At 33.8% G+C, this 14,435-nt stretch overlaps 1 protein-coding gene across 1 annotated transcript in view; it reads left to right on the top strand.

Moving 5' to 3' along the window:
* myo15ab (myosin XVAb) overlaps window positions 1–13,737 on the top strand; it is a 48,150-nt gene extending 34,413 nt beyond the window's left edge. Inside the window, 28 exon segments of the mRNA XM_051105388.1 lie at window positions 1,228–1,312; window positions 1,417–1,582; window positions 1,679–1,772; window positions 2,046–2,151; window positions 2,874–2,989; window positions 3,099–3,158; window positions 4,932–5,007; window positions 5,120–5,235; window positions 5,328–5,446; window positions 5,526–5,667; window positions 6,370–6,481; window positions 7,324–7,398; window positions 7,594–7,799; window positions 8,043–8,161; window positions 8,285–8,357; window positions 8,960–9,032; window positions 9,146–9,219; window positions 9,303–9,385; window positions 9,477–9,607; window positions 9,703–9,797; window positions 9,914–9,991; window positions 10,082–10,178; window positions 10,812–10,972; window positions 11,351–11,484; window positions 12,416–12,549; window positions 12,661–12,794; window positions 12,955–13,095; window positions 13,172–13,737. Coding sequence (XP_050961345.1) covers window positions 1,228–1,312; window positions 1,417–1,582; window positions 1,679–1,772; window positions 2,046–2,151; window positions 2,874–2,989; window positions 3,099–3,158; window positions 4,932–5,007; window positions 5,120–5,235; window positions 5,328–5,446; window positions 5,526–5,667; window positions 6,370–6,481; window positions 7,324–7,398; window positions 7,594–7,799; window positions 8,043–8,161; window positions 8,285–8,357; window positions 8,960–9,032; window positions 9,146–9,219; window positions 9,303–9,385; window positions 9,477–9,607; window positions 9,703–9,797; window positions 9,914–9,991; window positions 10,082–10,178; window positions 10,812–10,972; window positions 11,351–11,484; window positions 12,416–12,549; window positions 12,661–12,794; window positions 12,955–13,095; window positions 13,172–13,273 — 3,102 coding nt within the window. The 3' untranslated portion in view covers window positions 13,274–13,737.
* The last annotated feature ends 698 nt before the right edge of the window (window positions 13,738–14,435 follow it).

Here is a 14,435-nt window from a genome sequence, read left to right as displayed (position 1 = left end):
TGTTAATGAATGTAAATACACTACTGTTCCAAGGTTTGGGGCCAGTGATATATTTTTAGATTTTTTAAAAATAAATTAATTATTATATTCAGCACTGAAGCATTAAATTGATCTAAGGTGACTTTAAGACATTTGCAGTGTTAAAAAAGATTCCTATTTGAAATAAATCCAGGTTTTTTACTTTTCCATAAAAATACTAGGCTGCAAAACAATTTTCAGCATTAATAATAATAAGAAATCAGCATATCAGAATGATTTCTGAATGATCATATGACACTGAAGACTGGAGTAATGATGCTGAAAATTCAGCTTTGCATCCCAGGAATAAATTACATATTACAATATATTAAAATTGAATGCAGTTATTTTAAATTGCAAAAATATTTCAAATATTTGCATTTTAAATCAAATCAATGCAGCCTTGGTGATCATAAGATAACTTTTTCAAAAAATCTTACAGACACAAATTGTTAGAAAGTAGTATATAAACTTTCAATAGTGTAAAATCAGTTTGTGCAATTAAATGTTGTGTGTTGTGTTGTACATTATAATACTATTAGATGAATTAGTTTGCTTTTATTGATTCTTGTTACTGTCATTTTCATATAAGTCTGCAACTAAAGAGTTTCTAATTGCATTTTAATTGTCTATGGATAAAGGGATAGTTCACCCAAAAATGAAAATTACCTCATGATTTATTTACCATCAAGCCATCCTAGGTGTATATGACTTTCTTCTTTCAGACGAATACAATCGGAGTTATACTGAAAAATCCCCTGCCTCTTCCAAGCTTTGTAATGGCAGTGAATGTGTGTTGAGATTTTGAAGCCCAAAAAAAGTGCATCCATCCATCATAAAAAGTGCTCCACATGGCTCTGGGGGGTTAATAAAGGCCTTCTAAAGCAAATCGATGCGTTTGTGTAAGAAAAATATCCAGATTTAAAACTTAACAGCCATTCACTACCATAATAAAACTTGGAAGAGCCAGGAGATTTTTTAACATAACTCCAATTGTGTTCATCTTGAAGAAGAAAGTCATATACACCTAGGATGGCTTGGTGAGTAAATCATGGGGTAATTTTCATTTTTAGGTGCACTATTCCTTTTTTTTTTTACCTTAATTATCCAGTCTGCATATCTGTTTAACTGCTAGGTGTGTTTTAGCATAAGAACAGCTTTGATTTTGGTTTTGCTGATGATTTATTACCTTGGCTAAATTAATTTCAGGCTGCATCATCCAATGGGACATTAGGGAAGAAACAAGCCCCCGCTGCACCAATTAACCTTGACAGCAGGCCTGCCAAAAGACATGGTGTGTCATTGCATTTAACTATATATCTGTGTATTCAAGATTGATTATGTCCAAGAATTGAAACTGCAAATTCAACCCCTTCCCTCTTTTTATTTCTCTCTCAGCTCCTGTTGCCATCACAGGTCCCATGCGATCTGCTCCGGCTCCTGGCACAGAGGTGGTGAAATATTCGGTCTCTAACTCTGAGCACATCATTCCCAGCCACAACATTAAAGACATCATTAAGCAATATCAAACGCCGACCCCAGAACCTGTGCCGCAGATACAGAGGTATGTTACCTGTGCATTTGCGCCTATGTTTCATACAATCAGATGATTTTATTGTCATTCCTATTAACTCAAATAATGCCATGTGTTTGACAACAGGCGAGAAGGTAAAGGTTTTGTGAAGAAGATGAATCCACATGATGAAGCAATGCACATCCTAAAAACACAAAGGGACAATCCACCTCCTCCGCAGGTGTGTTTACCTCTTCTTTACTTCAGTTATACTCCACAAGGGGGCGCTTGGTCCAAAATCTCTATAGAGTAACATTTAAATCTCAGCATGTTTTGTCTTGTTTGAAACTAACTATAAATGTATTTAAATGTATTAATTACAAGGACTTAATGTCAGCATTAAATCAAAATTGGCCTTTATACACATTCCTGGTCGTATTGTGCACAATGTGTGTATCTTTGCAGACTTTTGTTAAATATTTTGTCTTACTCTGTGTAATAACTCTTTGTATAGAGAAAGCCTCCCACTCCAGCTGCTGTGTCCAGAGATGGAGGCCTCAAACCAACTAAAAGCAGCAAGAAGAAAGCACCAGAGCCACCTCTGACTTTACCACCACCAGGTAAACACACACAGACACATATAGCTTGCAAAAATACCCTGGCATTATGAAGGTTTTATCTTATTATGAACACTATCATGGTATTCTGTGGAGTACCATGTAAATACTATTGCATATGAATATATGTATGTATTAGAGTATCATAGTGTAACCATTTGATCACTTTAACACTGTAAAATTACTTTTTATACGGGTTAAACTACCGTTAAAAATTTTGGGGTCAATAAGACTTTTATTACGCTTTTATTCATTTCAAATAAGTGTGTTTCTTTTGAACTTTCTATTAGTCAAAGAATCCTGAATCACAGTTTCCACGTAAATATTAAGTAGCACAACTCTTTTTAGCATTGATAATAATCTGAAATGTTTCTTGAGCAGCAAATCAGCATATTCAAATGATTTTTGAAGGATCGTGTGACGCTGAAGACTGGAGTAATGATGCTGAAAATTCGGCTTTAAATCACAGGAGTAAATTACATATGAAACATGAAACATTACATATATTCAAAATAAAAAACAAGTTATTTTAAATTGTAAATTATTCACAATTTTATTGTTTTTACTGTTTTTTTTTATCAAATTAATGCAGCCTTGGTGAGCTTAAGAGACTTTTTTCAAATTCATTAAAAAAATTTCGGACTCCTAACTTGGACAGCAGTGTACATTTAAAGTGCATATGCCCTCAACCATCTCTCTTTCTCCATCTCTCTCACACACACCAGTGTCCAGAGATCTTCCAGTGGAAACTGAGAGCATCCAAACGCAGTTGCACAGGAGCAGCACAGAGGAGCATTACACCTACACAAATGTTCCCTGGAAAATATACCTCAGGAAGGAGGTGTGTGTTCAAATGATTATTTGTTTATGAATGTGTTCATTATCGTTTTGTGGATCATTATAAACACAGCACAGTTTCTGAACTAACGCTGTTGTACAAATTGTTGTAGGTCTTCTATCCTAAAGACACTTGGAATCATCCTCTAGTGCTGGACCTCATATTCAAACAGGTGAGAGATACTCCACAGTACTAAATAAACCTTAGTATTAAAACTAAAAATAAAATTTCTACAGCTGCAATATAGAATTATTTTAATTACACTGTAAGTAAAAAAAATATTATTTTATAATATACACTAGTTTTACTACCAAAGTTTCACTACCAAAGTACAGCAAAAACAGTAACATTTTAAAATATTTTTTTACTATTTAAAATAACTGTTTTCTAGTTGAATAAATGTAAAAATGTATTTATTAGAAAACTTATTTCTAGTGATTTTAAAGCTGAATTTTTAGCATCATTACTACTGTCTTCAGTGTCACATGATCCCTCAGAAATCATTCTTATATTCCAATTTGCTGCTCAAAAAAACATTTATTATTATTATGTTGAAAACAGCTGAGTAGAAAGTAGAAAGTTCAGAAGCATTTATGTCTTTATCATCACTTGATGAAATAAATGAAATAAAAGTTTTCATTTCTAAAAAAAAAAATCATACTTACTCCAAGCTTTTAAATGGTATAGTGTATAATGTTACAAAAACTTTTTATTTTCAGGTAAATGTTGATCTTTGGATCTTTTTATTCATCAGTGAATCCTGAAAAAATGTACTGAACAGTTTTAAATATTGATAATAATAATAATAGTAATAATAAAGGTTTCTTGAAAAGCAAATCAGTATATTAGAATGATTTCTAAGGATTATGTGACACTCAAGACTGGAGTAATGATGCTGAAAAATCTTTGGTCACAGGAATAAATTACTTTTTTAAATATATTCAAATAGCAAGCAGCTATTTTAAAGAGTAAAAATATTTCACAGTATTACTGTTTTGCCGCATTTTGGTGAGTAGAAGAGAATTCTTTATAAAAATAACATTAAAAATCTTACTGTCCAAAAAACTTTTGACTGGTAGTGTACAATACTGTTTTTTTATATTATTGTAAAGAAGTCTTTTATTCTCAGGCTGCAGTTATATGATCAAAAATACAGTAAAAAAGCAGTAATATTGTGAAATATTATTACAGTATAAAATACCAGTTGTCTATTTGAATATATTTTAAAATATAATTTATTTCTGTGATGCAAAGCTAAATTTTCAGCATCATTACTTCAGTCTCCAGTGTCACATGATCCTTCAGAAATCATTATGATATGACGATATGTGACCCTGGACCACAAAACCAGTCGTAAGTAGCACGGGTATATTTGTAGCAATAGCCAACAATACATTGTATGGTTCAAAATTACAGATTTTTCTTTTATGCCAAAAATCATTAGGATATTAAGTAAAGATCATGTTCCACGAAGATATTTTGTAAATTTCCTACTGTGAATGTATTAAAACTTAATTTTTGATTAGTAATATATGCATTGCTAAGAGCTTCCATTTGGACAACTTTAAGGACTATTTTCTCAATATTTTGATTTTTTTTGCACCCTCAGATTCTAGACTTTCATATAGTTGCATCTCGTCCAAATATTGTCCTATCCTAATAAACCATACATCAATGGAAATTACTGGTTTTGTGGTCCAGGGTCACATTAGGTGTTCCAGAAACATTTCCTATTATCATTGTTAAAAACAGCTGTGCTTTTTTTTCAAGATTATTTGAATAATAGATTATTCAAAGGAACAGCATTTATTTGAAATAGAAATATTATACATTTTTTATTGTCATTTTTAGTTAATTGTATGGATCCTTGCTAAATAAAAGTATCGATTAACTTTTTAAAACATATTTAAATAATTATTTCTTATCTTTAAATTGTGTTTTTTAGATTGTTAATGACACGTTTACAGAAGCCTGTGTGCGCATTACTAAAGAGGAGAGGCAGAAGATGAAATCCTTGTTTGGTGAGGAAGGAATTAATTTACACTTTAATTTCTGTTTAAGATATCTTGTTCAGTTTACTGTTTATGATACCCACACTGACCTGTTATTACATTATGCTTGTTTGTTTCATAGCACAATATGGCATCGAGCCGAACACAGATGTTCAGGATGAGAGTGTGAAGAAAGCTGTGATTACAGCTGCCAGGGATTCATGGGAGATTTATTTTTCTCGCCTTTTTCCTGCCTCTGTGAGCTCCGTTTCCTGGCAGACTGTTAGTGTGAATGCAATGCTGCTTATCGCCAATATGTCACCAGTGTGTGTGTGTGTGTGTGTTTGCAGGGCAGTGTGGGTACTGGAGTGCAGGTGCTGGCAGTGTCTCACTCTGGTATCAAGCTTCTAAAGACAGTAAAAAGCAGCACTGCAGCTCCAGATTACTTCCGAGTGCTCCGTCCATACAGGTGCATCATTCTTCCAGACATTAACCATCTGTCAGCCGTACACCTTCTAAAGCATCTAAACTCTTACGCTTTCCTACAGCTACACAGACATCCTGTTTGTGACAATCCCCTCTCAAAACATGCTGGAGTTTAATCTGATGAATGAGAAACTGATTTTGTTCTCGGCCAAAGCACCTCAGATCAAACATATGGTTGATCTCTTCATCTCTCATCTTAAGAAGGTACGGAACGTGCTTTAATTTTTCTTCTTGTCATTTCTTAAAGGGATAGTTCACCTAAAAATGAAATTTACCCCATGATTTACTCACTCTCAAGCCATCCTAGGTGTATATGACTTTCTTTTTTCAGACGGAATACAATCAAAGTTATGTTAAAAAATGTCCTGGCTCTTCCAAGCTTTATAATGGCAGTGAATGGGTGTTGAGATTTTGAAGTCCATTAAAGTACATCCATCCATCAAAAAAGTGCTCCAAACACCTACAGAAAATAAATAAAGGCCTTTTGAAGTGAATCAGTGCTTTTGTTTTGGAAAAATAGTTAGCAAAGTTTTAAATATGAATATACATGCATTCACGGGAGAGTTTTATGGTTTATGAAGTTTTAAATATGGATATTTTTCTTACGCAAACGCATCAGTTCACTTCAGAAGGCCCCTATTAACCCCCTAGAGCTGTGTGGAGTACTTTTTATGATGGATGGATGCACTTTATTGGACTTCAAAACCTCAACACCCATTCACTGCCATTATAAAGGTTGGAAGAGCCAGGACATTTTTTAATATATCTCTGATTATATTCGTCTGAAAGAAGAAAGTCATATGCAACTAGTATGGCTTGAGGGTGAGAAAATCATAGGGCAATTTTCATTTTTGGGTGAACTGTCCCTTTAAACATGCAATTCCATACTTCTGACTTCTTCTGCAGGATTCTGAGTATGTTGTAGCAGAGAGAAACTTCATCACAGAGGACAGAGCTCTCCTTAGCTTCCATAAAGGAGATATCATTCGTCTGCAAGCCATGGATGGATTAGAGGAGGGTAAGAAGAGGTGCACTTGGGTACAACCAAATACAAGACATTGCTGAGTCCAACCTGTCCCAGAGTTTAAGTACACTAAAGTTTAAAAGTTTGGGGTTAGTAAGTTGTTGTTGTTTTTTTTAAGAAATTAATCCTTTACTTAGCAAGGATTTGTTAAATGGATTAAAAGTGACAGTAAAGGCATTTACGGTGTTACAAAATATTTTAAATAAATGCTGTTTCTTTTAACTTTCAATTAATCGAATCCTGAAAAAAATGTATCCACAAAAATATTAAGCAGCACAACTGTTTTTAACACTGATAATAATAAAAAAATGTTTCTTGAGCAGTAAATCAGCATATTAGAATGATTTCTGAAGGATCATGTGACACTGAAGACTGGCGTAATGATGCTGAAAATGTAGCTTTACATCACAGGAATAAATTACATTTTAAAATATATAAAAATAGAAAACAATTTTAGTACTTTTAGTACTTTTTAATTGTATTTCTGATCAAATAAGTGCAACATTGGTGAGCATAAGAACATGAAAACCCCACATTTTTTAATGTGAGACCCCAAACATGTTTGTATACAGTGGTTTTGTTTAATTTTGAGTCAGTAAATGAAATGACTGTGCAGGAAAATCTCTTGATTGGAGCTCGTAATATTTGCATTCCATCAGATGAGCAGCAGTTAACCTTGGAAAGGCTTATAAATATCCTTGATAGTTCAGGAAATGTGTGAGGGGAGCCGTACAGTGCATAATCACAGCGAGACGCTTTGCAGCAAAACGCTGTGCATGCATTTTAGAAGAAGAACTGCAACATTTTCATGTTTTGCATGTGTGTTTGTTTTTCAGGTCAGAGTTATGGCTGCGTGGTGAAGAAAAAGGTCATCTACCTCGAGGAGCTGAAGAGAGGCACACCAGATTTTGGTTCGACATTTAACATTTTAAATATTTTTATTATTTTTCTTTGTTTTTTGTCTGTTAGAGATATTTTGTCATGAGACTGAAATGGTATTTTGTTTTCAAATGTACTACATTAATATTTCCAATAGTCTGTTTTAATTTAAAAAAAAAAAATACAATGTATGTAGGACAAACCATCGATTATGAATGTTTTCCCAGGCTGGAGGTATGGGGCAGTGAAGGGTCGGAGTGGAGCATTCCCCATGGAGTGTGTGGTTCCTGTAGCTGCTCCTGATTTCCTGAGTCTCCCAGCAGAGAGGAGAGACGAGCCGAGAGACAGACAGGGCCGAGTGGCAGCGTCAGGAGCTATCGCTCTCGCTGTGGCCTCCACTGCAGCTGCACATGAACTGGACCCATCACTAGACGTATAGATTCACAATATCACTTCATACAGTATATTCACTATATCTCTATGACAAGGTGTTTGATGGCTGATATTATGTTAATATATGTTATATAATGAAATTAAACCTTTATTTTTATGCAGTATTAAATATTTTCTAAATGTTTGAACATAAATATTGTGAATTTTCTGTTCACATTTTTTTGGTCTGATGTATATTACTAATATTACATGCTTTTTAACGTGTCTGTTCTGTGATTGTCAGTCTGATGGATTTGGGGATTTCGGTGACTCTGAAGTTGAGGGGAATATTCTTTTGGACAGCCAGTACAACATAGTGGAGTTTGCTAGGAAATATTTCAGAACGTCAGATGGAAGCAAGAGGTAAAAGTGATGTTACTGCTATTATAATACAAAAAAAAAAAAAACTTTTTTTTTTCCAAAGTCTGACAAAGTCAAACTCAGGACTAAAAGTAAATGTTGTCATTTTATATTTTATGTAACTAGTGATTCGTTTAGAGACAAGTCCAAAAAAGGTAAAGGAAACAAAGACCCTGCAGAGATGGTGAAATTCAGCAAGGTAATGTGCCCACTATGCATACATAAACATGTAAATACACGCGAATACGTATGCATTTACACTTTCATTCAAAGGTTTGGGGTCTTTTTAAAAAAAAAAAGGATAATTATATTCAGCAAGGAAGCATTAAATAGATCAAAAAGGACAGTGAAGACATGTTACAAAACAGTTCTATTTCAAATAAATGCTGTTTTTTAACTTTGTATTCATCAAAGAATCTTGAAAACAATGTATCAGATTTTCAACATTGATAATAGGAAGAAGAAATGTTTCTTGAGCAGCAAATCAGTATATTAGAATGATTTCTAAAGGATCATGTGACACTGAAGACTGGAGTAATGATGCTGAAAATACAGCTTTGATCACAGGAATAAATTATATTTTGAAGTATATTAAAATATAGAACATTTTATTTTAAATTGAAGTAGTGTTTCAAAACATTTCTGTTTTTACTGTATTTTTGATTCAAATAGAATCTTTTTTTTCAAAAACATGTAGATAAATATTACTGATCCCAAAATTTTGAACAATAGTACACATACATATGCATAGAAAATACTCCAGATGCACATATAAAACTTTAGATTTTTTGTTTTCTCCAGAACCCTATTCTAGAGTCTCTCATAGACTTTACTGACCCCAACATGAACCGGGTTGCGTCTGAAATTTTCTTAGGTAAGATAAGAGATGCATCAAAGCCACACAGTCTGCTTTATTTTGTTTTTTTGTTATTTTTTGTTATGCATCATATCTCAAGATTTATTTCTGTGTTTTTGTTTTGGGTGTAGCCATAATGAAATTTATGGGAGATCATCCTCTCAGGGGCCAATCGGAGCAGTTTGTGGTTTGCACTTTCCTAAAGGTAAAGCACAACCTCTGCACATAGACCTACAGTTGTGTTTTATATAGCTTTAATTTGACTAAAATACATAATTGTTTTTGTAGTTAACGGGTGAATATGGACTGATGAAGGATGAGGCGTACTGTCAAGTCCTCAAACAGATTACAGCCAATACCAGCTCTAAACCGTGAGATACACACATGTGAAACTCCATTTTTATTGCATGTTTGATAGGACTCTGTGTTAAGCTATAAATGTTTGGTTGTGTTGTGCTCCAGTGACAGCTGTCAGAAAGGCTGGCGGTTACTCTACATTCTGACAGCATTTTACCGCTGCTCTGAAGTGCTCAAACCATTCTTACTCAAGTTCCTACGAGACGTCTGCAAAAGTCCAGAAGTGCTTTTTCATGGTAATTATGTCACACGTACACTTTTTAACATATGCTAGTCTCCAATATAAAACATGAGGTACAATGATCTAATATATTTAATGTGTGATCTACAGGAATTGCTAAAGCTTGTGAGCAGAACCTGAGAAAGACCTTTCAGTTTGGAGGCAGGAGTGTTTACCCCAGCAGTATGGAGCTCAAAGCCATAATGGTCAATAAATACACATAAACACAAGATCATACATACCTCCACTAACCCCAGTCTTTTGTTCAATAGTGTATGTGGTATATATTACAATGTAATTATTTTCATGAATGTGTTTTCAGGCTGGTCGAAGCTCAAAGCGGCAGCTGTTTCTATTCCCTGGAGGAATTGAGAGACATTTAAAGATCAAAACCTGCTCTGTACGTCTCTTTTCTTATGTGGCGGTTTGTATCTTTTATTGAACGTGATTGTAATAGTTAAGGTAGAAGTTAAAATTGCTTTGTTTGCAGGTTGCACTGGATGTTATAGAGGAGTTGTGTTATGAGATGGCCTTGCAAAGGCTGGAGGCAATGGATGAGTACACAATTTTCATAGTCACCAACAGAGGTACAGATTGATGTGCTTACACCTCTATCAAGGCCCATAACTATAAAGATGACAATAACAATAACTATAATAGTGTCACCACTAATGCATGATAACATTCTGCTCATTATAAGCATGCAATGCATTTTTGTTGTCTGCCACTTTAAATGCCCACACTCTTTAAAGCAGAATGGATTCTGATTGGCTGTAATTCCAATGATATCGTTTTTCTGTATCATTTCTTAAGGGTATGTTCGGAATGAAATACTAGAAAACTGTACACTGAATATTGCAAAAATGGCCAAAAATGATTATTTCATGACCTCATATTGGATGTTTAATTCAGCAGTTGTTAACTTTTATTAGACAAAATGAGTCAAAAAGGACATATTAAAAAATTACAGCTGCTTTTACATCTGGTTCATTAGTCTTACTAGAAATTAAAGGCTTGTCCTATACTTATTATTATATTGTCCTATACTTGTTTATGTAGCAAATTTAGGATAAGTAGATCATCCAGATATTCTGTGTAGAAAAATTCTGTATTATTCACAATATAAATATGCATACTTCGAGAACAGCATGAGTAGTGTGACATTCCGAACATACCCTAACAGATTCATTCATTCATATATTTTTGGTGCCATCATCCAGGTCAGAATGTGCGGCCTCTAAATAAGAGAGAGTACATATTAGACATTGCAACAGAGGCGGAGCAAATTGATCCCAACTACAGCTTCTGGTTCAGACGAGTCATCTGGGCCCATCCGCTCAAGTTTGACAATGAGCTCTGTGTCACCATGCACTATAACCAGGCAAGACATGTCTGTCTTATCACATGCCATTACTCACACATGTCTTAACCAGATACAATGCACTAAAATATCAACCTCTATGTTCATACTGATAGTATTTAAAACTTCCTGAAATTGCATCTGGTCAGGACACAATGTTACGAAAATACATTACATTTCCATGCATTATCATTCTTTATCATTTGCTGTTAGTGAGATTCTTTCGAAAACATTAAAATTGTACCAAGCTCAAACTTTTGTAAATATAATAAATCACTGGAGCACATTTTGTATGACAATTACGTAATAAATAAACAATACATAACACAGTTATATCGTAATTATAATGTATCCATACCTATAGTATTTCTTCATAATTGTGTGTTTGTATTTGCACAGGTTCTGCCAGACTACCTGAAGGGTCTGTTGAATGTTGTACCTCAGGGAAAGATCAGTGAACAGCAGTTTAATCAGTTTGCCAAACTTGCTGCTCTTCAACACAGAGCCAAAGACAGTCTCTACACGCCTACTATGTGTGTTTCCATTTTAGACATTTTTCATTCTTTATGCACTTTTATATATGCATACAATTTGACTTAATTTTCACCCTAGGAGTAATATCTGGAAATTAGAATCAGAAAAAAATGGTGTTTATTATCCCACAAAATAACCAGAAGAATAACCATCCCACAGAATAACCAATATCTAAAGAAATTAACTCAGACATTTGAGTTTTATTTTAGACAAATCTTTTGTAACAATATAAATGCCTTTACTGTTGCTTTGATCAATGTAATGCATCTTCGTTAAATAAAAGTATTAACTTCTTTCAGACAAAAATCATATTGCCCCCTATGGAAGTCTGTTTCCGTCACTGAAAAAAATTACTCTCAAAATTTTATCTCACAGTTCTGACTTTTTAATATAAACTCACGTTTGCGAGTTATAAAGTCAGAATTGTAAGAAATGAACTCAGAATTTTGACAAACAAATGCAGTTTTAAGAAATAATCAGAATTGCGAGATGAAAACTCACAACTGTGACTTTTTTTTGAGTTTATATCTTGCATTTCTGACTTTATAACACAATTCCAAATTAAGTCAGAATTGTGATATAAACTCGCAATTCTTAGAAAATAAGTATTTTTTCCTTGAAAACTGGACCTTATATTTCATAATAATAAGAAAAAAGTCAGAATTGCATGTTTATATCTTGCAATTCTGGGAGAAAAGGTCAAAATTTCAAGTTTATATTTTGCAATTCTGAAAAAAAAAAATTAGAATTGAGAGATATAATGTCGCATTAATTTTTCATTTTGAACAATAGTGTATATTTCCTAAGGAATTTTTACAACTAACATCTGATACATGAGCACTACTTTCCTTTGGGATGTTTCTTATTAAAATCTTTTCACATCTATTCATTTTCAGCATATTGACTTTCAAAAATGTTCTCTTTTTGTAGTCATGAGCTGATAGAATACATCCCGGTTGAGATCTTTGGCAGACAGGTGCCTCAGCAGTGGATGCAACTGGTTGCCCAACATGTACACGCCGTCCAAAGTCTGAACCCTCACCAGGCCAGATCCCAGTTCCTGGGTATTTACTCTCATCAGTGCCAAACACATTCACTTTTTACCTTTTTGCTATCAGATATTACCATGATAAAAAGCAAGGTTTGTTGAATTGTGTTTCTCTGTGTAACTTCAGGTTTGGTGTGTGCATTTCCCATGTTTGGATCGTCCTTCTTCTACATCCAAAGCAGCAGCAACAGCACCATCGCTGCACCGTGCCTCCTCGCTGTCAATCAGAACGGACTGCACTTCCTGCACAAAGACACTCATGTGCGTTTTGCAAACACACAGACTTAGTTAAGACCTTAGAAGAACGTATGAAATTCGTAAGGTCATGGCATTAAATGCATACAAGTTTTGAATGTTTTTATTAATTGGTCTTAAATATGTGTAATGTTTTTAGTTTTCCAAACTGATTTTCTGTTGGCAGGAGGTGCAGGTGAAGTTCCCGCTGAAGCTGATTCAGTCAGCTCACACACAGCGGCCCAGCGCTGGATCCAGTTACCCTTATGTAGACATCCTGATAGGGGACTTAACCAACCACAGGGTCACACAGTTACAACTGGAACAGGTAATGCACATCCAACACCATGAGAGCAGTGTAAAAGTGTGAATGAGTGGTTTATGAGGATATATGCTGTTTGTAGGGTCTGGAGCTGTGTCGGGTTATCGCCATGCACATTGAGAATATGCTCTCTGTCCGAGAGAAGAGGCTGACGCTGCCACCCAGTGAAATCACCATGCTGTAACAAAACCACATATAGATAAACACAGAACAAATACTATGTTTTCTCTATGTGTAATCTGTATAATCAGGTTATTTTCCATTTACTGATCATCTCATAACTAAACCAAACCTCTTAATGCAATGTTTGCACTAATCATGTGTATTTGTTCACATGTTATGTACAGAAGACATACAATGAATAAAAAGCATTATTTTTGTATTGCATAATGCATAATATTTATACAGATGGATTATTATTGTGCAAAAAGGTATTGTAGATGTGAAAGCAATGAAATGTTTTTTTTATATTAAATGTCTACCACATGCACATGTAAGTTTGAATGAAGAGAGATGTTACTCAGGAGAACAGCATGAATGTAATCTTTTTTTTCACTCACATTCTCTCACACAGACTGACTGTGAAATGGTTTTCAGACATTTTTCACAGTCAAGCTTTGTATATTTAGCTGTTAGTTAAAATGTGAGACCAAGATCATTACATTTGTATTATGTTTTTGTACAGTTTTCTTAATAAATTTCTTGATTGAAACTTAGTAAGTTGTCCTACTATAATTGTCCTACTGTAACTTTTCACAGTATTTAGGAGAAACTGAAATATGAAGATCATCTCTAAGATTTCTAAGATATAATTAATGAATACAGTTAAAATACAGCAAATTTAACTTAAATGCTTTACAATAATGTGTCATTTTTAACATTAGTTAATGTATACTAACAAGAGCAATCAATGAACAATACATTTGTTACAGTATTTATTCATCTTTGTTAATGTTAGTTATTACAAATACAGTCCTTCATTGTTCATGTTAGTTCACAGTGCATTATCTACTGTTAACACAAAACTTGTGAGTTTAATAATGCATTAGTAAATGCTAAAATTAACTAAGATTAATAAATGCTATAGAAGTATTGTTCATTCTTAGTTCATGTTGACTAATGTAGTAACTAATGTTAACTAACGAACCTTATTGTAAAGTGTTACCACTTTTTCATTGTGAAAAATGAGATTTACTGCCAAGAAACCCCTTCAGATTTGAGGCATGGAACATCATAATCTCTGGTAAATTAGTTTTCTAACCTGCTTTGCACATCAGTTATTGTTATATATCATTTCAATGACAAAATCAGAAGAGTTAATCAAATTAAAACAAAAATGAACATGA

This window comes from Labeo rohita, unplaced genomic scaffold (assembly GCF_022985175.1).
Source record: "Labeo rohita strain BAU-BD-2019 unplaced genomic scaffold, IGBB_LRoh.1.0 scaffold_98, whole genome shotgun sequence".
NCBI classification, from domain to species: domain Eukaryota; kingdom Metazoa; phylum Chordata; class Actinopteri; order Cypriniformes; family Cyprinidae; genus Labeo; species Labeo rohita.
The sequence above is the reverse complement of the archived record's forward strand: the minus strand, read 5'-3'. Positions and strand labels throughout refer to the sequence as shown.